A 24,301-nucleotide genomic window follows, 5' to 3' on the forward strand; every position below is an offset into this window, starting at 1 on the left:
CGCTTCCAATGTGCGTTCACTACGATGTCGCTAAACACGGATGCGACCATCATGATGCTGTAAACAGAACTTGGATTCATCCGAAAAAAAAAATGACGTTTCGCCATTCGTGCAGCCAGGTTCGTCGTTGAGTACACCATCGCAGGCGCTCCTGTCTGTGATGCAGCGTCATAGGTAACCGCAGCCATGGTCTCTGAGCTCATAGTCCATACTGCTGCAAACGTCGTCGAACTGTTCGTGCAGATGATTGTCGTCTTGCAAACGTCCCCATCTGTTGACTCAGGGATCGAAACGTGGCTCCGCGATCTGTTACAGCCATGCGGATAAGATGCCTGTCATTTCGGCTGCTAATGATACGAGGCCGTTGGGATCCGACACGGCGTTCCGTATTACCCTCCTGAACCCACCGATTCCGTACTCTGAAAACAGTCATTGGATCTCGACCAACGCAAGCAGCAATGTCACAATCCGACCTTTATCAAAGTCGGAAACGTGATGGTACGCATTTCTCCTCCTTACACCAAGCGACGCCGGTCAACTGCTGTTTGTGTATGAGAAATCGGTTGGAAACTTTCCTCATGTCAGCTCGTTGTAGGTGAACGCTCTGAAAAGCTAGTAATTTGCATGTCACAGCATCTTGTTCCTGTCGGTTAATTTTCACATCTGTAGCACGCCATCTTCGTGGTGTAGCAATTTTAATGGCCATTAGTGTAAGAATTAATGTAGTTCGACTTTTGTTTGTGAATTTTGCGTACAGGTTTCCTTATTGCTTCTTGTATAACGGTAGATGGAGGTAACACAAATACCAGAAGCACGTGTGACGACCACATAATGTGGTGGAAGGCTTTCAGGGACAGATAAGTACGTTGTTGCGAAGTATAGCCGAACCGGAGACACGACAGTAGCAGCATTGCAAGCCATTTGTGGGCAACCACAGTCTGATTGGAGAGTGACTGAAGTCTTGTTAAGTGTACCTGTTTTTTGCACTGATCCAGCAGCAGCTAATCTCACAGCTCCTTTTTCAGTGCAACTCATCGAGGATGTGCCTGTTTTTTTCAGTGATGTGGAGGCTACAGCTAAACTGGGTAACTGGCTGGATGAAACTTCTTTAAATATGGCTACGTTATTGTTAATGACAGACAGATGTATATTATGTACCATAATACAGTGGGTAAGGCACAAAACATTTGGTGAGATAGCTAACAGACTAAACCAACGCTATTGTAAACAAAACAGCGTAGGGAGTTTTAGGGAGAAATTCAGTGGGTTGTGGCAAAAACACAATGGATCATTGAAGTCCTTCTCGGACAGGATTAGAAAAATTAACGCACAAGCTTGTGAACTGATGCAGAACACAGAGACTGACACTCACTCTGCATGAGTTGGAAAGCAGGGCTTTGGAGGTATTTGTGAGGAGAATTTCTGCTGACATGTCAAGAAAACTCAGGCTAGAGAATCCAAATGAATTGTCCGCTTCTATTAGGATTGGCAGACAGCTGGAAGAAATCGACATTATTGCTCCGAGGCAGAGTGCTGTAGCGTTTTCTCCTTCAAGATAAAGTGTTATGGGTGTGGGTATACGAGCGACACCAGAAAGCAATGCCACCAACCCGAATGTTATGAGTGTGGAGATGTAGGGAAGAAGGCGCGTGACTGCTGGAACCAAAGGTGGATTAGCACCGTCCATGGAAGCGTCTTTTAAACGCTAATGGGGATGCTTCATCCATTACACGACATTCCCAATAGAAGAAAGGACTGCAAAAATAAATGCAGAGATGGATGCAGCTTGCTAGTAAATTTTTGGCGGACAAAGGTGCTCACGTGTCGGCCGGCAGTCAGGTTCAGAATATCTTAGGTAGAAAGAGACTGACCTACTGCGCTATCCTAGGACTCGACTTCCTTGATAAACATCACGCAAAAATTGACGTCTCGGAGTACAAAATTGAACTTGGTGGGACATTGTTTCCTCTAGGGGCAACAACTGCAAGTCTGACAATGTCAAAATGTTCACTGGTCATGAAGATGGCACCAAATACACTGTGGACACACGCACTAAAGATCAATTCGCCTGACAGCATACCATAAAGTACAGGGAAGTTGACCTGGGTTAGTGTAGGTATGGACTTTTCAAAGTAAATATGCGCTATAGAGCTACTGGAAAGCAATGAGGAGTTGGTTGGTTGGTTGGTTTGGGGAAGGAGACCAGACAGTGAGGTCATCGGTCTCATCGGATTAGGGAAGGACGGGGAAGGAAGTCGACCGTGCCCTTTGAAAGGAACCATCCCGGCATTTACCTGGAGCGATTTAGGGAAATCACGGAAAACCTAAATCAGGATGGCCGGAAGCAGGATTGAACCGTCGTCCTCCCGAACGCGAGTCCAGTGTTTAACCACTGCGCCACCTCGCTCGGTACAATGAGGAGTTGATTAAGTCACATTATTTTGTAAGCAGAAACATAATACGCGTCGGTGGAATAGAAGGAGATTTTTATGGATCTGGTAGGTCTTGATTACTGTGAAAGGATTAATTGACTGCCACTGTAAATGTCTCAGAGGAAGATGAAATAGAGAGGTCAGGAGTGGGCCTTTACCTCAAGCAAGCCACTGATGCATCTGCATTACATAAGAAAGTAAAGCACTTACACATAAACGAAAGATAAGCAGTAGAAGCCTTGTTATTGCAGTTTATAGATTTATTTAATCCTAGCGGTCCTTTACTGGCAATTGCAGTTGCGCAGTGCAGTTTACCAACAGGGAACAATGCTGCAGTACTCTGGAAATAATACAGGGACCCGATGTGTGCAACCACTGATGGAAGGATTTGTTGATCAACAACGGGCTGATTGTATCGGCAGTGCGGAACTCCTTGCTACTAAAGACAGCTAAACAACTGCCACAATTTTTAAACCTTTGTTGCTGTTATAGAAAATTTGTCAAAAATGTTGCTGAGATTGACGAGGCTCTGAATCTGTACTTGAAGAAAGGAACAGAATTCGAATGGTCTACTCACTGTCAAACAGTGATTGATACCTTGAAACGGGCCCTGACACCAAATCCAGTTTTGGCATTTCCCAACTTCAAAAAGGAATTAATTTTTTCCTATGAAGCGAGAAACTTGGCGATGGGATGCGTTCTCAGCCAGTATATCATAGCAAAGAACATCCAGTAACATATGCATCCAGACAACTGAACAAAGCAGAACGAAATTGTTTCACTACAGAGAAGGAAATGTTACCAGTTATCTACGTTATTTCTTACTTCTATTGCTATTTGTATTGCCCAAAGTTTAAAGTGGTGATGGATCACGCTACATTAAAGTGGTTGTAAGTATTAAAGGGCCCTTCAGGTATGTTAGGATAGACGCGAAGGCTAAGCGAGCTCGATTACGAGGTGGCGCACAAACCACTAATGCCGATAGATTAAGCAGGAAACTTGCAATTCTCCAAGCAATGGCCAAGAACATTGCTGACTGGCAAAGAGCCAAAGACTCTGACGGACAGACATACAGGTCACAACGGCCACAGGCTGCGATGTCTGGTGGTTTGTTGTGCAGAATGTATTGGTCCCTGCAGTATTCTAGGACGAAGTTTTCAAATGAGCACATGACCATACACTGGCAGATTGCGGTGGTAATAGAGCAACTGACTGATGGGTGGCTGAAAAACTTTGGTGGAAGACTAGGAAGCAGGATGCCAAGCGAAATGTTATTGGCCATAAAAGACCATTTAGTATGGTTTATAATGGTGATTGCAGTTCCTGAGTAGCAGGCAAGTACAGTAGTGGTAAATAAATGGTTGGTCACATTTGACATTTTCAACACCTTGATCAAAGATCAGCGTACTAATTTTATGTCCAGTCTGATGAAACAGTGAGCCAATTGCTTCTCACTTGCAAGCTTTGAACAAGCCCTTACCTCCCTCAAGCCAATGGGAGAATGGAAAAAGTTAATGACAAAAATTTTAAGATGTTAAGCTGTTATGTAAAGAGTAATGACAACAACAGGTATACTCGTATGTACCTTCGAACATAATTGCCATGTGAAACTCCAAATTGCACACAGCTACTGGCCTTTCGCCGTATGAGGTAATATATCGCAGGAAGGTGACTCCGTGATTCGATGTGGTAAAACCGAAGCTTGGAACCGACAGTGAATCAATAAAGAAATTTATGAAAAGATTGTGAGACGTATGGCAAAAAGTGAAGCACGCAAACATGTCATCTGTGAGGAATGGATGGGAAATGTGTGGGGAAATTGGTACAATACGGGATTGCTCAATGGGTTTTGATAACAAATCCGTACACATCTAAGAGTAAAACGAAAAAGTTCCTAATCTGATACCATGGACCGCACGAAGTGATGGAAATGACATCACCTGTCAATGCAAAGATACAGATGGCGACAAAGACTTCCCGTGAGGTGTGTTAAGCGGAGGTGCAGAAAGAAGGAGTTTTGACGAAAGTGCAAGTGGAATACTACGGGCTATAGCTCTTATACAAAAAAACTGGGGGGACAGCTTAAGTAACTAATGGACCTAGCACGACGATCTCCGAAACGTAAAAAAAAAGGGGCGGAAAACGGTTGAGAACGGTATCTGGCATGGCTGACAGTGAGGACATCGAGATCTTTGACAACACGGTAGGACAGAGACAAGTAGTAGTGGATGGTACTAGAACTACAGTAGAATGATGTACCATTCAGTTGTCCAGCTTGGTGCACATGTGCTGAAAAACACCTAGATTTACGGGAATTAACCACCGAGTTACAGCAATATGCGCGAAACACTGTGCCCATAAGCAACGACTTATAATGTAACTAGATTACTGCAAGCATTGACGGACAGTCTGAACGACGTGATGATGGGAGTGACTACGGCACAAGAAGCAGTATATCATGCTGTTCATAGGCAACTACGTTCTGCGTTGTAGAGACCACAGCGATTCGTAGACGGATTTCACAGAGCACAGAAAGAGTTGGCAGCATAGTTTCAGTACAAAGTGGAAAAAAAACCAGCGAAGCTTAGCAATTTCGTACCATATACCAAACGCTGAAATGAGTATTGATGAGCAAGGTTACGAGAGTTATTTCAGTTCTCAGTAATAGGTATGAATATTACTACTTTGCAGTACTCCTCTACTCGTGAAGTGAAAAACTGCACGATCAGTCCAAGTAGAGTGGCACAGACTGGTCCACAGGCATACGAGGTCCAAATCATTCTTGTGAAAAGCAACTGAATGTCACTCCTTAGGAACATATTGTTCCAAAAGATATGAAATAGTAATCATAAATTGTTACGAAAATTGGAAACCAAAGGGCATGGCCAGAATGTAATTGTGGGACAGAGGAATATTAATAAACGGTACGACTTGTGACGAAGCAGGCACGACGTTCCGTCTTCCAGCTACGATCACCGGTATGATTAAACTCAGGTGTACACAGGCACTAGTGTATTGGTCGGAGAGGCCACTGGAGATGCTACCAACCATGAACCTAATCTTCCTGAACCATACCCTGAAACCGGATATCCTATACTCGCTGGATGAACTTTTAGCGACACAAAAAATAACAAATCACAGCAGAGCAAATGTTCAATTCATATTAAGATGACGAGAAGGAAACTTGTCGAAACGTTGCAGAAGAATGACGCCTTGAGTCAGGTGATAAGACTACATCATCAAGTAGTTATCATATTGTACATGGCTGCGACCACAACGTAATGGAGTTGATCAGTTTGTTGTGTATCAATGTGCAATGTCCAACGTGTCTACAAGGAATGGTGTAGCAGTCGCAGCCATGTAATACGGCATAAGAACAATGATTGAAAGATGATCCTAACCCACTGGGACAACAGACGAGGGTCGAGCCTTGTCGATGACAATTTTTTTCGAACCTGACAGGAATTGTTGCTGTCAGTGAACGCAAATACATCTCAACCAATTTGGGAACGAATATTGCGAAGGAAACTGTAAGGAATGGAAATTTGGATTCAGGAGCCTTCCAGACGGCCACTGGTCACAGCGACGCACAAAGCTACTTGTCTTCGAGTACCATACATCACAGAAACTAGAACATGTAATGTTGTCTCACGAGTCGCGACTGTTCATCTTTTCAAATCGTGCGAGGTGTCGAGTGCGCCCGGCGGACCAATAAGGGTTTAACTCGCAGTGTGTGGAGAGTGTTGTTCGAGCGGAGGTGGATCTATTATGTTTTGTGGCTGTGTTTGATGAAATGATTTGGCCCGTTCATTCAGGTTTCTGTGAACATGAATCAGAATGTTTATTTCAGTATTCTCGGTGAAGAAGATTTGTCCTTTCTACTACATCCCCATGATGAATCTGCTGTGAATATTCCTGTCTTCCAAGACGACAACAGCAGTGTTGTAGTCAGGCACCTTGTCGCACCTCAACTGTCTCGCTAAATTACTCGAACTTAATCCCACATAAAATGTGGGGGACTATTTGGAATGCCTGTTGAAACGTAGCAGTTAACATCCTCGTGATCTGTTTGTTTCAGCTGGATATGGCAGACATAAGTATTAGCTTGCTGCATACGTATGTAGCATTTTTGTTTCGTATTTTGGTGTGGGTTTATTTATCGATTGTCATTTTTATTTGTAATTCACTGTTGCCGATGAGTTTGTGCATTGTCATTTTGTCATTTGGAGATAGTGAGTGAAAGTATGGACGCTAGATAATGGAATGCCAAGTGGTGAACTATGAACATTTCCTGCATAAAAAATGGCTCTGAGCGCTATGGGACTTAATATCTGAGGTCATCAGTCCCCTAGAACTTAGAACTACTTAAACCTAACTAACCTAAGGACATCACACACATCCATGCCCGAGGTAGGATTCGAACCTGCGACCGTAGAGGTCACGCGGTTGCAGACTGTAGCGCTTAGAACCGCACGGCCACCGCGGGCGGCTTTGCAGCATATTCTTCCGTTTCAGTTCAGTAGGGGATGACAGCAGCGGAGGCAGTCAGAAACATTGTCGCCATGTATGGGGATGATACTATTGGACAGATCGTGGCAAGAAAATGTTTTCTTTAATTTTAAGGAGGATCGTTTTGATGTTAGTGACTCTCAGCGTTCAGGAAGACCTTCGGGGTTTGATGGAGATGGTTCACACGCATTAATCCACAACGGTCCACTTCAGTGTACTCGAGAACTGACACATGTGATAAACTGTGACCATTCCACCATCGTGTGACATTTGTATGCAAAGGGGAAGGTTGAAACATCTAGTGTACGTGTACCGCATGCCAAAATCATAAAAATCATCGGGTTGCCATATGTGCAACGAGAAATGGTGTCTGTGTGCAAACATAGGGAAAATAAAGGAATGGGTGAGCCCAATCAAAGCAGCAACTCCCCCTACAAAGACCTGCGCGAAAAGCACAAAAGATAATATTGTGCATCTGTTGGAACAGAGACGGTGTGGTGTAACGCGAATTGCTGCCCCGAGGTGTAACAATCACTGCTGACTTTTGTTGTCAACAACTGAGACGTGTTGCAGAGTCAGCCCAAGAACAACGACCGGAAAGACTGCGTGATGTGGTGGTACTCACGATAAGGCTAGCCCGCAGTTTGCTAGACTGACTAAAAACACGATACTGAAGATGTGTCAGGAAGTCAATTCTCACACACCTTATTCCCTTGACCTTGTGTCTACAGATTTTCACCGTTTCTGCTCTCTATCAAACAATCTTCAAGGAACTTCCTTTTGCGAATGAAAATGCGCTTCGAACATGACTCAAAGATATCTTCGCCTCAAAACCATGTGATTTCTAGACTCACGGAATCGAAATGTTAGTCTATCATTGGCACACTGTTGTAAATAATGAAGGATAATACCGGGTGATCAAAAAGTCAGTATAAATTTGAAAACTGAACAAATCACGGAATAATGTAGACAGAGAGGTACAAATTGACACACGTGCTTGGAATGTCTTGGAGTTTTATTAGAACCAAAAAAATACAAAAGTTCAATAAATGTCCGACAGATGGTGCGTCATCTTATCAGAATAGCAATAAATAGCATAACAAAGTAAGACAGAGCAAAGATGATGTTCTTTACAGGAAATGCTCTATATGTCCACCATAATTCCTCAACAATTGCTGTAGTCTAGGAATAATGTTGTGAACAGCACTGTAAAGAATGTCCGGAGTTATGGTGAGGCATTGACGTCGGATGTTGTTTTTCAGCAACCCTGGAGATGTCGGTCGATCACGATACACTTGCGATTTCAGGTAACTCCAAAGCCAATAATCGCACGGACTGAGGTCTGCGGACCTGGGAGGCCAAGCATGACGAAAGTGGCGGCTGAGCACACGATTATCACCAAGCGACGCGCGCAAGAGTTCTTTCACGCGCCATCTGTCGGACATTTTGTGAACTTTTTTTGTTCTAATAAAACCCCATGTCATTCCAAGCATGTGTGTCAATTTTTACATCTCTAGCTACATTATTCCGTGATTCCTTAAGTTTTCAAATTTATACTGACTTTTTGATCACCCTGTATATTATTGATGCCTAAAGTCTCTGTTACATGTGTCTGCTGTATTTATTAAACGTATAAAAAACGCTGCTAATTTATGCACCAACCAAACAACAATAGCTTGTGGACACTCATTCTTACCAAACTGAGATGAATTTGAAAGCTGGAACTGGTGTTTCACGGTGTTACAGTGATGTCTCCTGAGGATAACATTTTTAGTCCGGTATGCTTAGTAATAATAATAATGAGCGTATGGCATTGGTGGCCGGGAGACCCCTCGCGGGGCGGTTCGGCCGCCGCTCCACAAGTTCTTTAACGACACTACGGCGACTTGTGAGTGAATGAGGATGAAATGATGATGAAAGACACACAACACTATCTGCCGTCACTTCAACAAAAACTCCATGACTCCTGCATTTTTCTCTTGTTACACAATGTAGAACATTTTCTGTGATGGCAGCGAGATAACCTGCTTGCTCACCCTGCTTGGAGCAGGGTTTGTTGGCACGGCACTATGAACACACGGGCACTCACCTTGTTTGGAGCACGTCTCGCAGTGCAGTTCGTCAGTGCGGTCCTGGCAGTCGACGTGGCCGTCACAGCGCCAGTCCTTGGGGATGCAACGTTTCACGTCGCACTGGAATCCCGCTGTGCACACTGTAAACAGAACGGTACTCACTGCTGTCTTTCTCACTGTGACTTAAAGTAACAAGTCTGAGTTTTAGTTTCATATCGCACTTCTTGATATCTACTTTAACCAAGAGTCATTTACTGATTTATAATCATCATAAACGAAGAGAAAGACGCCAGAGGATGTGGGGCCGTAATGATCATAATAATTTTTCCGATTTAATCGAAGAAAATGCCCCGCAAACATCTACTTACCCCAGAGCATACAATTCGTCGGGAAGCTGCAGTAACAATGCATTCAGGATATCTGAAATCTGCACCATGTAATCAACAATGTGCGTCTAGTTACTTCAGCATTACAATAAAGACGCTATGGGCGGAATCATGTACTTAGAAAATGGACCATGAAAGATCGGTTGAACCGAGACAGTTTACAAACGATTTAAGTTCCCTTTTTGTTGGGTTAAGAACCAGACTGCTTCTTCATTATTGAAGATAGTACAATTGCATTAATTTGGTCGTGGTAGCCTGTGATGTGTGCAGAAAGAATATCCACGAAGCGAAAGGAGTTCTAGGTCTTCGAAGGAAGGAGGGTAGGAACGAAGATTGAGATTTAACGTTCGTCGACAACGAGATCATTAGAGATGGGGCAAAAGCTCGGATTAGGGAAGGATGGGTAAGATAATCAACCGTGTCCTTTCAAAGGAGCCGTCATACGATTTCCTGCAAATGATGCGAGGAAATCATGGGACTGCCGGATGGGGATTTGAACCACCGTCCTCCAGAGTGCGAGTCCAATGCGCTAACCATTGCATCATCTCCACTACAACACACGAGTACAAGCCCTGGATACATCAGAAACATCCTTGGCTTATCAGTGACGCGCTCCGCCGACGCTACGTCTTTAAGATTGCTAATGCACATGCACTTTGGAACAGTCTGGTGGATGGTTGCCCATCAGCAACATTTGGAGCGGCCAGAAAGCCTTTTAGACAAAAATCAGTGACGTATAGAACAGAATTGTGGAGACCGAATACATCATGAGCCTAATCAATCACAATTCCTGTTTCTGCGCTCAAATTTATTATGAATGAGGAGACGATTGGATTTTAATGTTTCGTAGTTACCGACATCGTGGAAGCTTAGTTGGGAAACGAATTCGCTCGTAGCACTATTAAAGAGATCTTATGCGCATTTGCCTGAAGGGAATGAAGGAACCAAACACGGAAATCAATCTCGAAGACTGGATGAGAATTTGACCATGCTTTCCTGGAATTTGATATCATTGTCTTAAGTGTGAGCAGTAGCACCATTTTGCGTGTAGGACTACTCCGTTGAGAGCTTGCCATATCGCTCACTCTTTCTTTCTTTTGCCTTTATCCTGAACTTACACGGGGTCGACATATCTATTAACGCATTTAGCATTGTTAATGCCGGAGGATGGCTGGATCCCATTTCTGTCGCCATCCCTTTACCGCCGGGATGGAATTTGTGTACCGCTAGATATTTGTGTCTAGTGCTATCCATGTGAGAGTGTGCGAGCTTTTTCTAAATGTTTGCGAATCGTATTTGCTGAGGCGGAAAGTAGGTGCCAACCCAGTATTCACCTAGACAGATGTGGAAAACTGCCTAAAACCCACATCCAGGCTGCCCGGCACACCGGTCCTCGCCGTTAACCCTCAGGGCGGATTCAATCCGGGGCCGGAACACCTGTTCGAATCCCGAAAGTGGCTTACTATCACGTGCGGCTATGAAAGCAAGTGCTGTCATGTCGTTTATTGATAAATACTATTTATTTTTTGATGTCTTGGCACAAAAACGGATTGTTAATTTCGTGTGTATTACTCGTACGTATTTTAGATTATTTTTATATACTATACCTTAGATAATTTTTATATACTACTTGAAATGCCTTGAACAATTTTGACATTTTGTTAATGTAATATGTACTGTGAGGTACCGCTTCATGAGCACAGTATTCATTTAATTGTTAAATGATTTGATACCACAGTTCAAGAAACGAAACGTTAATTGAAATGACAAGGTATTGCGAAAGTAAATACGTCATTGATGCTAAGATATTAGAAACATTATATACATTTTAAGTGTCAGACTGATGTGATTGCTAAGAAAAGTGCTTGCCCTCAATTTGGTATCCGTCGATAGGTATATCTGTGGTGACCACCAAAGGGAAGAATGAAATGCTTTAACAAAGACACTGAAAGGGACTGGAAAAAAATAAAAAACAGCGAGAAGAATCGATATCCCCCTTATAGAAGAGGCTTGTCGGGATTATCGGCAGAAACAGTAGTGAAATGTAATGCGAAGAAGCTCTTCAACGGAAAATTAAAACTTGTCAATCGTGCGTATTCAGGAAATTTAATTAAAAATCGCAGACGGCCGAGAAGATCGATTATCGCGTAGTTTTGCCTGTATCTCTGCTCCGACCACCCCGCCAGCACCGACGCGCGACTTGGTCCGCTGTAATGGAATAAACTCCGAATAACTTTGCCTAACTCGCGCCACGCCGCACGAAAGAGAGTTATACTTGCGGCCGACGTCCCGTCTTTGTTGCGACGCCCGCGGTATCTGTGATTAAAGGGGCACGTCTCTACTGCCTGTCAGGCAGAGCGCGTAAACCGAGCTAATGATGGACACTGGACTGCAGAAACATAGCATCAGAGTGGCAGCTTTCGTAAAAGTTTTTATAAGGTGCTGACTGCTTCGTATTGATATTATTAAGGTTTATGTTTTACTAGTTATTTGCTCAGAAACTGATCAGTGTGCTGAGAGCCTGAAGGTCTTCTCTTACACTGGAACAGAGTTTACACAAAGTGATCTCTTTATCGCAAATTTGCTTAAATAATAATAACAGTTTTTTCATTTTAAATGGAAATAAAAAGTGGTATCATAAGTGAAGAGAATTAGTATGTCAATGTACTACTGTTGCATTTCTCACTCAACTATCACCTGGGAGAGGCCATGCCGGTTGCTTGCATGCAAGTTCAAATTGGTTCCTATGGCTCTAGGCACTATGGGACTTAACATCGGAGGCCATCAGTCACCTAGACTTAGAACTACTTAAACCTAACTAACCTAAGGGCATCACACACATCCATGCACGAGGCACGATTCAAACCTACGACCGTAGCAGCAGCGCGGTTCCGGACTGAAGTGCCTAGAACCACTCGGTCGCAGCGGCCAGCTTACATGCAAGACTAATGACGTCACAATCCAAGACTCGTCCTCCTTATCAAATACTTGACCAACACATGACATGTCATACCCACTCCTCTCCCCTCCGTTTCCTCTACTGTACACCACTTTCCATGACTGTAGCTTTCACTCCAGTATGTCAACCTCATAGTGCTTGTAAGTTAGTAGCCCCTCATGTTGTTCGCGTTGATGGAACCTGAAGATGATGCTTTAAGTTTCGAAACCGGCCGTGGAGTAAATTAAGAAAATTACTGGCAACTGAAGCGGATTTTTATTATGTAAATATGTTTCTCTGTTGCGAATGTTCCCGTCATCAAATATTTTAATACGGAAGTACCCTACATCTACATTTACCTCTACATGGATACTCTGCCTGGCATCGAACCACCTTCACAATAATTCTCTATTATTCCAATCTCGAATAGCGCGTGGAAGAAACGAGAACCTTTACTTTCCTTGCGAGTTCTGATTTTCGTTACCTTATTATAATGATTGATTTTCCCTACGTAGGTCGGCGCCAACAAAAAATTTTCGCATTCGACGGAGAAAGCTGGTGATTGAAATTTCGTGAGATGATTCCGCCGCAACAAAAAACTCTTTTGTTTTGATGATGTCCGCCCCAAATCACGTATCATGACCATGACACTCTCTCCTCTATTCCGCGATGATACAAAAATGTGCTGCTTTTCTCTGAACTTTCTCGATGTACTCTGTTGATCCTATCTGGTAAGGATCCCAGACTGCGCAGCAGTACTCCATAAGTGGACGGAAAAGTGTAGTGTAGGCAGTCTCTTTAGTACACCTGTTACATTTTCTAAGTGTTCTGCCAGTAAAATGCAGTCTTTGGTTTGCCTTCCCCACAATATTTTCTATGGGGTCTTTCCAATTTAAGCTATCCGTAATTGTAATTCCTAGGTATTTAGTTGATTTTACGGTCTTTAGATTTGACTGATTTACCGTGTGGCGTAAGTTTAACGTATTTCTTTTAGCTCTCTTGTCGATGACCTCACACTTTTCATTATTTATGGTCAACTGCACATTTTAGCACCATTGAAATATATTTTCTAAATCGTTTTGCAATTTGTTTTAATTTTCTGATGACTTTACTAGACGACAAATGACAGCATCATTTGCAAGCAATCTAAGACGGCTGCTCAGTTTGCCTCCTAAATCGTTTATATAGATAAGGAACAGCAGAGGGCATATAGCACTACCTTGGGGAACGCCAGAAATCACTTCTGTTTTAATCGGTGGCGGACTAAAATCGTGTACTGAAATAGGACTCTATTACTATAGGTGTCTTCTACGGGAATTATTCTTGCAGTTGTCATCTAAGGACGTTGAATAAGAGAATGTGGTCCTAAACCCGTCATTCGCTCTTTCTTGCAAACTCCATACGGAGCGAGGTGACGCAGTGATTAAAATGCTGGTCTGCATTTAGAAGGAAAGAGATTCAAATCCTCTTCCGGCTACCGCGGTATAGCTTTCTTGTGGTTCTTTGGAGCCGTTTAAGGCAAAAACCGGTCAATTTCCATTTCAAATTCCAAACTATTAATAGCCTCAGAACTCGAGGAAGGCACTGCATAAGTTTTTGTACCTGCGCTGCAGAGGTGACAGAAGAGATTCTTTGGAATTACGAATAATGAAATGATTATCTGTAAGCAAAACGTTGCGCTATGTGTGAACTCGAACTACAGTTTTTCTCTGGATTTTCTTTGTACCTTATTCTGTCGAATTCTTTCTCCGAAGAGATTAAGTGTGGTTACTATTCTTTTCTTGTTTTCCCTGAGCGCATGAACGAACACTGTTTTCGCTAAAAGTGTAACAAACCCACGGCGGCCCTCATCTCCCAGAACACGGATGACGGGACGATGACTGTGTAAATACCAATAGCATAAATTTTAAACAAAGTATTACAGCTTGTATTATAAGCAGGGAAAAAACACACGATACAGTTTGGATTACTAACAGCGTTCTCGTAGTGCGAGGCCGCAAACGCCAATGATGTTTATGGCATTAGAAGTCCACGAGCCGACCACAATGTTGGTTTCTAATGGAAGCATTGGGTGGGACTGAAGGTATCCAGTGGTGAGCACAGCATGAGCCTACGGAGCGTAGTTGAAATATTTAGTTGATGACTGCCTCGCAGCAGTGCTTCAGTGCTTGTAGTGTTGTCTGGAGTCTTCCTGTGTTGCTATTGTCTCGCCGTGTTCACCACCTCAGTTCTTGCCTGCTTGCCTAGTGTTGTGTCCTGGTCGGTCGTACTGTCTGTTGTTCCCTACTCGTTCGTCTGTTCTGTCTGTTCGTTGTTAGCGCTACCTCCAGCGGCTCCGTGCCTGGCGACTTCGTGTCTCCATTCTCTGCCGTGCACTGCTTGCTGGTCGCTCTCTGCTACAACACTCTTGAAAGGGTTTCGAGATCTGTTGGTATAGCTAACGCAACTCACATTAGCTTTCGAGACGACGACGTGAGTCGCACTCAGTTGAAATCCGAATTCATCCTTTGATGTGCTATGACTGACATGCCTGGTTGTGGTTTTCAGCCAGTATCCCACGTTGTTCTAGGCAAGTAATAGTCTGGCCTCCACCTCGCTATAGGAGGCAATAAAAAGACTTTCCAAATACGAAATTCCACAAAGCCAAAATTTTTTTCTCATTTTCTCTTATACAGTCTTTCAGCCATCTTAAATAACAATGCATCAAAAGAAATGCAGTCTGCTCCCAGATAAAAGAACCGTAATCCGTAATTTATTTTACCGTTGTAGGGCTAAAACAGTTACGAGTGACAAGAGGAAAAATAAGAAAGGGAGTTTGTATTCTTTAGTAAATAATCTTGATCCATATGAGAGGTGGTGGTGTTATACGCTCCTTTATTAAGCTACCACCTGTTTCACTCCATACGAACACCCTCAGATGACCAGCACTTCAACAAGACCAAAAAATCAGGCTAAAATCTACTAAAACATGTACACAATGCAGTCACTGTCAAAGTGAAAATATTACAAAAATACAAAGTGACAGAAATGTGCTGGTGGAATATTTAAAATACTTAATCAGCCGATAAGAATATGAAAGGTGTATGTTGGAATGCGATTAGTACAATGTTTCACTTTTGTGACTTTGCCTGGTGTAGGCACAGCCAGCAATACGTATTGTGTGCAGGGCAACGTGCAGCACTACACTGGGTTGGTCAGGCTTGGCTACTCAGCAAAAGAAGTAAACATGTAAACATCGCGCTTGTCATCCATCAAGAGCAACATATCGACTGTAAGACGTCATAATTGTTTCAGACGGAAGTGATGACTGAGTGCCAGAGTGTAAACTAAGAATACATATACGTACAAGCTGAGCTTAAAACAGAATATACAATTGAACGAATTACAGAGCTGAGAGTCAACTGTAAAAGACCTCCACAGTTGGTTTAAGATTTTGCAAAAACTGCTTACAAATGAATGCAAAACAGAATGATTACGTATAGTATAATAGAAAAAGAGAAATCCGCTTTTACATTGTCAATAAAAAACAATCTCCCAAAAAAGTCAGAGAAAATAGCGTCAGTTAAGGTTCAAAATGGCTCTGAGCACTATGGGACTCAACTGCTGTTGTCATTAGTCCCCTAGAACTTAGAACTACTTAAACCTAACTAACCTAAGGACATCACACACATCCATGCCCGAGGCACGATTCGAACCTGCGCGCCTAGAATCGCGAGAACACCGCGCCCGGCTATTCCGTCAGTTAAGGCTTCCAAGATACTGGAATACTACTAGGGGTGTCACTCTCTACGATTCCTCACAGTTCTCATCGCCTTGCATACTGCATCCTGCAGTGTATTGATAAGTGCATCTGCAGCCTCGTATAGGTCCAGTGCTGGAGATCATAGTGTGGAGGCCATAATCTGCAACGCCCATACACCTCTGTGTATGTTAAGGCGCATTTATAAAACAAGAAGCAGAGCGATAAAAGATACGTAAGAAACAAACAGTCTGGGTGTTCATTTGGAGGACATGTGAGATGTAGTACTAGAGTTAAAGTTAGACAGTCAAACAGGGGAGAAGGAATATATAACGTTCTCTCGGGGTTTGTAAAATCAGGCAGAAGGAATAGATAAAATATTTGGGAAAGCGGCAATCTAACGATTAGGGAAAGACGGGTGGTGTACAGTACGAACTAGAACGAAGACATAACATCAAGAATGGAAAAGAAAGAACCGAACGGCTTAAAAAGAGCTCAAGACAATGATGCAGTCTGACACCACTACTGTTCAACGTCTAAATCAAAGAATCACCGAAGAAAATAAGAGGAAGTTTCACAAGTGGCATTAAAATTGAGGGTGAAATGGTACCAATGGTAAGATTTGCTAATGACGTTGTTACCTTCTGTAGAAGTGGAGAAGAGTTACAGGACCTGCTGATCAGAACGAACACTGGCATTTGCACGCAATACAAATTGAAGTGTACCAAAGACAGAAGAAATTACTGAGGAGCAGTAGAAACGGGATTGGGGAAAATGACCATTTCACCGTAACAGTGAGTTGGGATTAGGTATTTCACTATCCAACCATGAACAGAACATCAAAGACTAACAGCAGGTTGGCAAAGAGCCATTATTACGTGAGTCCTATTTACGCAAAAATGAAGTGAATCCAAGAGATAGTCTTGTTTTGATTGTGAATACAAAAATGTTACGAGTAACGCGACGTAATTTAAATAAAAATCATGGTTTACGACTTTTAGTGTTGGTTTCACACAACGCTATTTATAAGAAAACGAGACAATTTATCGTGGTCATCAGACAGTGCAGTATCAGTGATGTCTTTAGCCTTCAAATTCTTATGACCGGCGCACAGAAGGTATGTACAGGGCGATACCGATCAACGTTTGAAAATCCCCGAAGCCACGTAGATGACGCTGAGACAAGTAAATTAGTGTAACACACATGCTGCGGCAAGTGTGAGGAGCACTTCAGAAATGGATGGGGATTGTTGAACATGTGATGTCATTAGGTGACGTCCTCGTCGCACGTGCAGCGGGTGGGCTTGCGCGTGAAAGGATGATTGAGCAACGGAAAGGGTACAAATTTCGAACATCTTATGTAAGTGTTACTGTAAGCGTAGAAGTTACAAAATTATTTTGGTTCAAATGTCTCTGAGCACTATGGGACTCAACTGCTGTGGTCATCAGTCCCCTAGAACTTAGAACTACTGAAACCTAACTAACCGAAGGACATCACATACATCCATGCCCGAGGCAGGATTGGAACCGGCGACCGTAGCAGTCGCAAGGTTCAGGACTGCGCGCGTAGAACCGCTAGACCACCGCGGCCGGCAAAATTATTTTGCTCACTGTTTACAAGCAAAAACAATTCTTATTTTTTCCCTTTTGTCCTTTCTTTTTTGTGTGCAGTTATTATTTAGTAAAGAAAACGTAGATCATTTACTGGCAACAGCGCAAGTCAGAAGTTTACAAGTATGCTCATTTAGCTCTGACCCAATACTGCAAGTTTTTGTTATACTGTACTGTGCAATAAACCAGAGGAGACGGCGAGACTGGTAAATAAAGTAATAAATCTTACCTTAATGGATAACCTAATCGTGTAACACAATGAGAAAAATACTGGCTGCCAGGCTCAAAACTCGAACCTTGAGCGACGTAGGCCAGGAGCCACTTCGACGTAAATATTTGAATGTGGTTGAGGTAATCAGGTGCGACGGACCAATAGGCTTGTAGCGCGGGATTAGCCGAACGGTCTGGGGGGCTGCAGTCATGGACTGTGCGGCTGGTCCCGGCGGAGGTTCGAGTCCTCCCTCGGACATGGGTGTGTGTTTGTCCTTAGGATAATTTAGGTTAAGTAGTGTGTAAGCTTAGGGACTGATGACCTTAGCAGTTAAGTCTTATAAGATTTCACAAATATTTGAACATTTTGAGACCAATAGGCTCAACCGCTGCGCGTGCTTCATCTGGTGACATCACATGTTCAACATTATTTTTTCCCTCCACTTTTGAGGTATTTCTCAACGTTTGCGTCTCCGTGTGCCTTGTAAATTTGTTACAGACTTCTACACGTTGCTTTTTGAACGTTACTAAGAATCACCCTGTATAGTAAGAATTTCAAAAGATTTTTGTTCTTTTCTTTTGCAACAGGTTTGCCTTTGCAAAAAAATTTAATTATTAAGCTCCCATTACACTGAAAACATCCTGCAATAAGCAACTAGCCATAGGCGTTTTATCAGTTCCGAGTTCTAGATAGCTCGTTGGAGGTGAATAAACAGCTCAAAAGGAGAAGAAAAATATCGGTGAGAATTGTTGTCTCGCTTCCGTCGCACCGATGCGGTTGCCCCTTGTCGAGCAGCGGTTGTTGACTGCACCAACCGGGAGATGGGCGCGCAGCAGCTTTCACTAGCCGGCGGCACGTGCGGATCGCGGCGGGACTTGTTGACAGCGGCAGAGGCGTCGGGGTGGCGAGCCGGCGCGGATCGAGTGGTGCTAAATGTCAAGGGCGCGGACACGGCGCCTGCGACCCGCAGCAATTTCTTAAAGAGCCCCGGCGCGGTTTGTCTGCGTAATGGGGCTTAGCAGGGCACGGCCGAGGCGCGCGCACAGTGGCCGGCGCTGGCGCCTGGCCAAGTGGCACCGGGGGCGACGCCGTGTCTCCTGCTCGTCTTGCGTCCCGCACACGACACTTGTAGAAAGGGCGAGCAGGGCTAAGGACGTAACCTATCGTTCCTCGCCGCGCTCTCAGGTCTTCCTTTTGGCGGTAGCTGTATTTGCCCAGTCGGCAGCTTCAAAGTCCTTGGCCTTGCCTCACCATTACTTTTATTAATGTTATGACGGCGCGCATCTCGTGGTCGTGCCGTAGCGTTCTCGCTTCCCACGCCCGGGTTCCCGGGTTCCATTCCCGGCGGGGTCAGGGATTTTCTCTGCCTCGTGATGGCTGGGTGTTGTGTGATGTCCTTATGTTAGTTAGGTTTACGTAGTTCTAGGTTCTAGCGGACTGATGACCATAGATGTTAACTCCCATAGTGCTCAGAGCCATTTTTTGTTATGACCTTTAGTTAAATGGGTTAAGAGTGAGGGCATAATCAATGCCTCGGCATGTAGCTGCACTGGGTAACTAGACGTGATGGGTTCTTTCTTCTGTTAACTAAGAGTTTGTAAACTGTTTGAGCAGCCGGTATGTACGGAGAGATACGGTGCTCTCAGTGTTGCCTCAGGGCCGCCTGGATGGGTTGGAATTCTGAGCAGGCGTAAGCTGCCAGCTGCACGCGGAACGGCAGAATGTGAGCGGCGGCTGCCCATTCACAGGCCAATGAGTTGTTTTGTTTCACAATATCAATGCTGATATGCTGCTGAATGGGCGACTGGTAGCCTTCTATGGGTGACTGATATTCTTGATTCTTAGGACGGGTCGATGAAGGCGTGTCCAGCAATAAAAGTAAAAGGAAGCCACCCTGCGTCTACTGGGGGAAGAATGTGATATCGTCTGAGACATTCAATGGAAGTGGAAAGCATTCGTACTTGATTTTGTTACGAATACATTACCACACAGAATGTTCAGTCGTACGTAATCATTTGTTTGTATTGGGATGGTGATAAAAAATTTTGTTGAAGCCTGTTGAGCCCCTTTTTCAGCCACTGGCAGATATAATACTGAATAATAAAGGGAATTTTTTCTGCTGGTCATGTACGCATAGATAACGCTGGTCTTCTCATTTTGTTGTGAATTATTTATGACGAATTTCACTACCGAATATATTTGTTGTAATGATGCAAATAAAATGCCTACCTCCTTTAAAACATTCCTAAAAAACGACTGCAGGTGAACATTACATATTACTCTTATTGCTTGCTTTTTGCACGCAATACTTCCCAGTTGAAGTTTTCATCAACACATGTACCCAAAAATTTGAAATATTCTATCCTGTCCAATGACTGCTGTTCACATGCTACATCAACTGTTGATATGACACTGATACACGGAAATGAATGTAGTGTGTTTTATCAATATGAAGACAGTCGATTTTCAGAAAGCCATTTATAAATGTTTGGAAAATACTATCAAAGTAATTCCGTACGCCCTCTAGTACTAAAATCTCAGTTACATTTCTATTGGGCTGCATCGTTCGTCGTATTGGCTGTAAGGCTCCAGATATCTGCGGCAACATATCAGCAGAAGTCCATGACTTCCAGTTAGACCAGCTGCTATACATACTGCAAATGGCGGTTTCTCTGGATATTAGCAGATGGTCGTAATAGAAGGAATAGACATACTGATTACAATCGGTAGGCGTAGTATGTTCCAAAACGCCGCACATAAAAACCGTATTTTTAAGGGGCTCATACCTCGGGCTCTATTGGTGATAACGAGATAGGGTCAAGTGTTTTGAATAGCCTTTGGGCTAGGAACCACGTGTATACCCAACAGAAGGATCGCATTGCTTTAATTATCCTACAGAACAAAGTTTGGATATTACTCAATTCCTCCAGCTTAGGCAAATGGAGCAAATCGGTTGGTTCTTTTTGCGGTGAAAGTGGTCGCTGGTGCTCCTATGGGGTTTGTGAAGACACTGTTTAATCCACGGGCAGTTCCTGCGAAAACCCGAAACACGTGGCTTCTAGCATACTAAAGCTGAGCCGCGGATTCCAAGAGGGCTGTGCAAATGGGTAAAATTTTTACAGTATATTTCTAAGATCCCTATGGGGAACAATTTTGAAAATTTTCTTGCTATATTTATCAGTTTCCGATATACCGAGGTGGGAAAAAGACGGAAAAGTAATAAATATTGGGAGATAGTAGACAGTGGTTGTAGTGTAGAAAGACAGAGACAATGGCAGTAAGAAAGCAGGAGAGGGACTCAGCGACAGCTGCACGTAATTCGCAGTGACAGAACAGTGCTACCAGAACAGTGATGGAGACAGTGCCGGGGAGTATGGTGGTGGGGGTGGGAATAAAGAAAAAGTGGAAGTTTTGAGAGCCAGTGATAATGACAGACATAGCTTGTGACAATGCCAATATGGAAGAGAGTGTTAGTGACAGTGAGAAGAGACACTTGCAGTAGGAATGAATGAGTGAGTGAATAAGATAGTAGCAACAAGAAAGAGTAAGAGGGAGACAGGGCGAGGGGAGATAGTAGTAGCAGGACAAAACGAAGGGAGTGTGACTGTGAGATAGGAGGCACAAGACTGTGAGACAGTAGAGAAACACAAAGAGTTAATGACGATGAACCGGGCTGAATGAATGAGAATGGGCAATTGGGTGTGGATGGATATGAGTGACATAGAGCGATGGTCAACAGGGTTGAAACGTCCCCTTAGAAAAATTATACACGACTGTGCTTAAACTGACACACAATATTTTTTAGCGCAACGCAATCTGACTTTCAAAAATCCCTACAAAAGAATGGCCCTGACTAACATTAACCTATACCTTTCACAAATCACTTACCTCACAAAAATCTTCGTTACTCGAACTACTGCAATACAGCGAGCGCCACTACTGCCAGCTAAATAAAAGATTCAAACTACGGAAGGCACTAACTACTGATAGGTATAGTTAGCAAATGAAAGATTTTAATAGAGAACAAACAGTGTATTTACCTTAATAGTCAAAATATATATGGTAGTTCATGACATCCAGTCTTACAAATTACAAAACTCCGCCATCTCTCTCCCCACGTCCACCACTGCTGGCGGCTCACCTCCAACTGCGCAACGCTACGCGCTGTTAGCATCCAGCTACCGCTTCCCAACACTACAATGGCAGACAACAATGCAAACCAGCCACAGACTGCACACGGCACAGCCAGTGATTTTCATACAGAGCGCTACGTGGCGGCGGCGTTACCAATAAAAAAAACCTAAACAACCTACTTACAGGGTTTGTGCGAGTTACAGCAAGGGAAGCATATTTTTAAACGTGTTGAGGAAGTTAGAATAAGATAGCTGGTACCAACTTTTCAGACAGAGGGTTTTAAAACAGGAACACATTCGCCCCTTTTGCGCTCCGGTAGGAGCTTATTCTCCGGTGGGTCACTCTTTCCTGACTGAAATACTCAGAAGCAGTTTTAGAGTACAGTAGGTTGGATAACGGGCGAAAGAACTAGTCTAACGTTGGCTGCGAGTAGCTCTGAGAAGGGAGGAAAAATCCCCGCAAGAGTCGACGAAGCGTGAAGGGACGCTGTGTTTTCTGAGAAGCGAGGCGAGACGGGCAGCCGGCCGGGGGTCACAGGGACGGCAGGCGCTGGCCGAGAATTAGCGCGCTGGCATTGTTCGCGCGGCCTGGCTGCGCTAAGCTCTTTACCGGCCGCTTACGCCCTGATCGCCGCAGCCGCAAACACGTCTTGACGCCGCGCAGCGTAAGCCGCGTTGTCTGCCAGCCATTAGCGCTACTTGCGGAACTGCCATCCGCCACAGACGTCTCCCCCCCCCCCCCTCCCCCAGTCTACCCCTCATCTCGCTCTCTAACTCTATTCGCAAGCGCCAGTCTGACACCTGCACACTCGTTGTCGCGGATTTTTCCTCCTCCTGACTTTTGCTACTTGCTCTCGGTGGATGATGCTAACAAACATGTTGTTTCTGCTACCCATCACAGAATTCGTGCTTTCTTTGTTAACTGCCATTCGCATTTTATACAAGTACGTTCACTACGGCATAAACAGAAACGCAGGCAACGTATATCAAACAAATGGTTCCAGGAATGAAATTTCTCGGTAACTGACAAAAAAAGGGCAAAACGGAGAATCTCGAGTTGGACTTGTGCTCTACATCTACATGATTACACTGCAATTGACATTTAAGTGCTTGGCAGAGGGTTCATCGAACCACAATCATACTGTCTGTCTACCATTCCACTCCCGAACAGCGCGCGGGAAAAACGAACACCTAAACCTTTCGGTTCGAGCTCTTATTTTATTTTGATGATCATTCCTACCTTTGTAGGTTGGGCTCAACAAAATATTTTCGCATTAGGAAGAGAAAATTGGTGACTGTAATTTCGTAAATAGATCTCGCTGCGACGAAAAACGTCTTTGCGTTAATGACTTCCATCCCAACTCGCGTGTCATATCTGCCACACTCTCTCCTCTATTGCGTGATAATACAAAACGAGCTGATAAATTCTTCTCTGGTTGACAGCCGAGTCAATGCGTTGTTCTCCAGCAACGTTTCAACAAGTTTCTTACTTGCCATCTTCAGGCGAAGTGTCGGGTTCACGTCTCGTCCGAGTCTTTATAGCCGCTGGACCACGGGCATCTCTGTATCCTTGGCGCGGGTCGGGCCAATCAGGCGCGAGCGGAATCGGCGCGGCGGCGCGTGGTGGGGGGGAGCCTCGGGCGCCGGGTCCTGGCGTCTCGTCTCGGTGCGGCCTGTTTATTCCATACGCCGCCACCGACCTACCTCCATCGGTGCGCTCTCGTCTCATTCTTGATAATGTTGTATTCCACGCTCTGCTGAGTTGGAAGCCACTGTCCCGATTGACCAGGTTGTCACTAACCCGTATCTCCACTGCATCTTTAATAACTGAGTCCCAGAAACATTTCGCTCTACACAGTCTCTTGGTTTCTTCAAACTGAAACGTGTGAAAAGAAAAAAAAAACCGCGGTAGCGGAGCAAAGCCTCAGTGAAGAACTACTCGCTGAGTAGCAGTCAAGGGTTGAGCATCGCTCCTCTGACTCGCGAACTGTCAGCCATAGGCCCCCCCGCTTGTACGGGTGACACACCAGGGGTATCTTCGGCTTTGCTTTTATTAAAGCATCGGCGGGAACTCAGTCAAGGTCTGCAGTAAGAAATTACGGCGGGCAGGATATTTTTTGGCGACGCCCGACAGCAGAGTTGTGGTGTTTTCTCTTCTAATTGCGGGATGTCGAGCCGCCAGTGGTGCCTTGGGGTCGAAGCGGTCCACCGCTGTCGACAAAGGGCGCGTCTCCTTGTCGCCGCGTGCTCCGTCTCCGGCGGTCTCGAGCA

General features: G+C 44.2%; 1 protein-coding gene across 1 annotated transcript in view; it reads right to left on the bottom strand.

Annotated features, from left to right (window-relative positions):
- LOC126267385 (uncharacterized) overlaps nt 1-24,301 on the bottom strand; it is a 319,133-nt gene that overhangs the window by 55,096 nt on the left and 239,736 nt on the right. Inside the window, exon 8 of the mRNA XM_049972617.1 lies at nt 9,031-9,153. Within this exon, the coding sequence (XP_049828574.1) occupies nt 9,031-9,153 (123 nt within the window). The remainder of the gene's footprint in view (nt 1-9,030; nt 9,154-24,301) is intronic.

The sequence above is a fragment of the Schistocerca gregaria genome, chromosome 1 (genome assembly GCF_023897955.1).
Source record: "Schistocerca gregaria isolate iqSchGreg1 chromosome 1, iqSchGreg1.2, whole genome shotgun sequence".
Classification (NCBI taxonomy): Eukaryota; Metazoa; Arthropoda; class Insecta; order Orthoptera; family Acrididae; genus Schistocerca; species Schistocerca gregaria.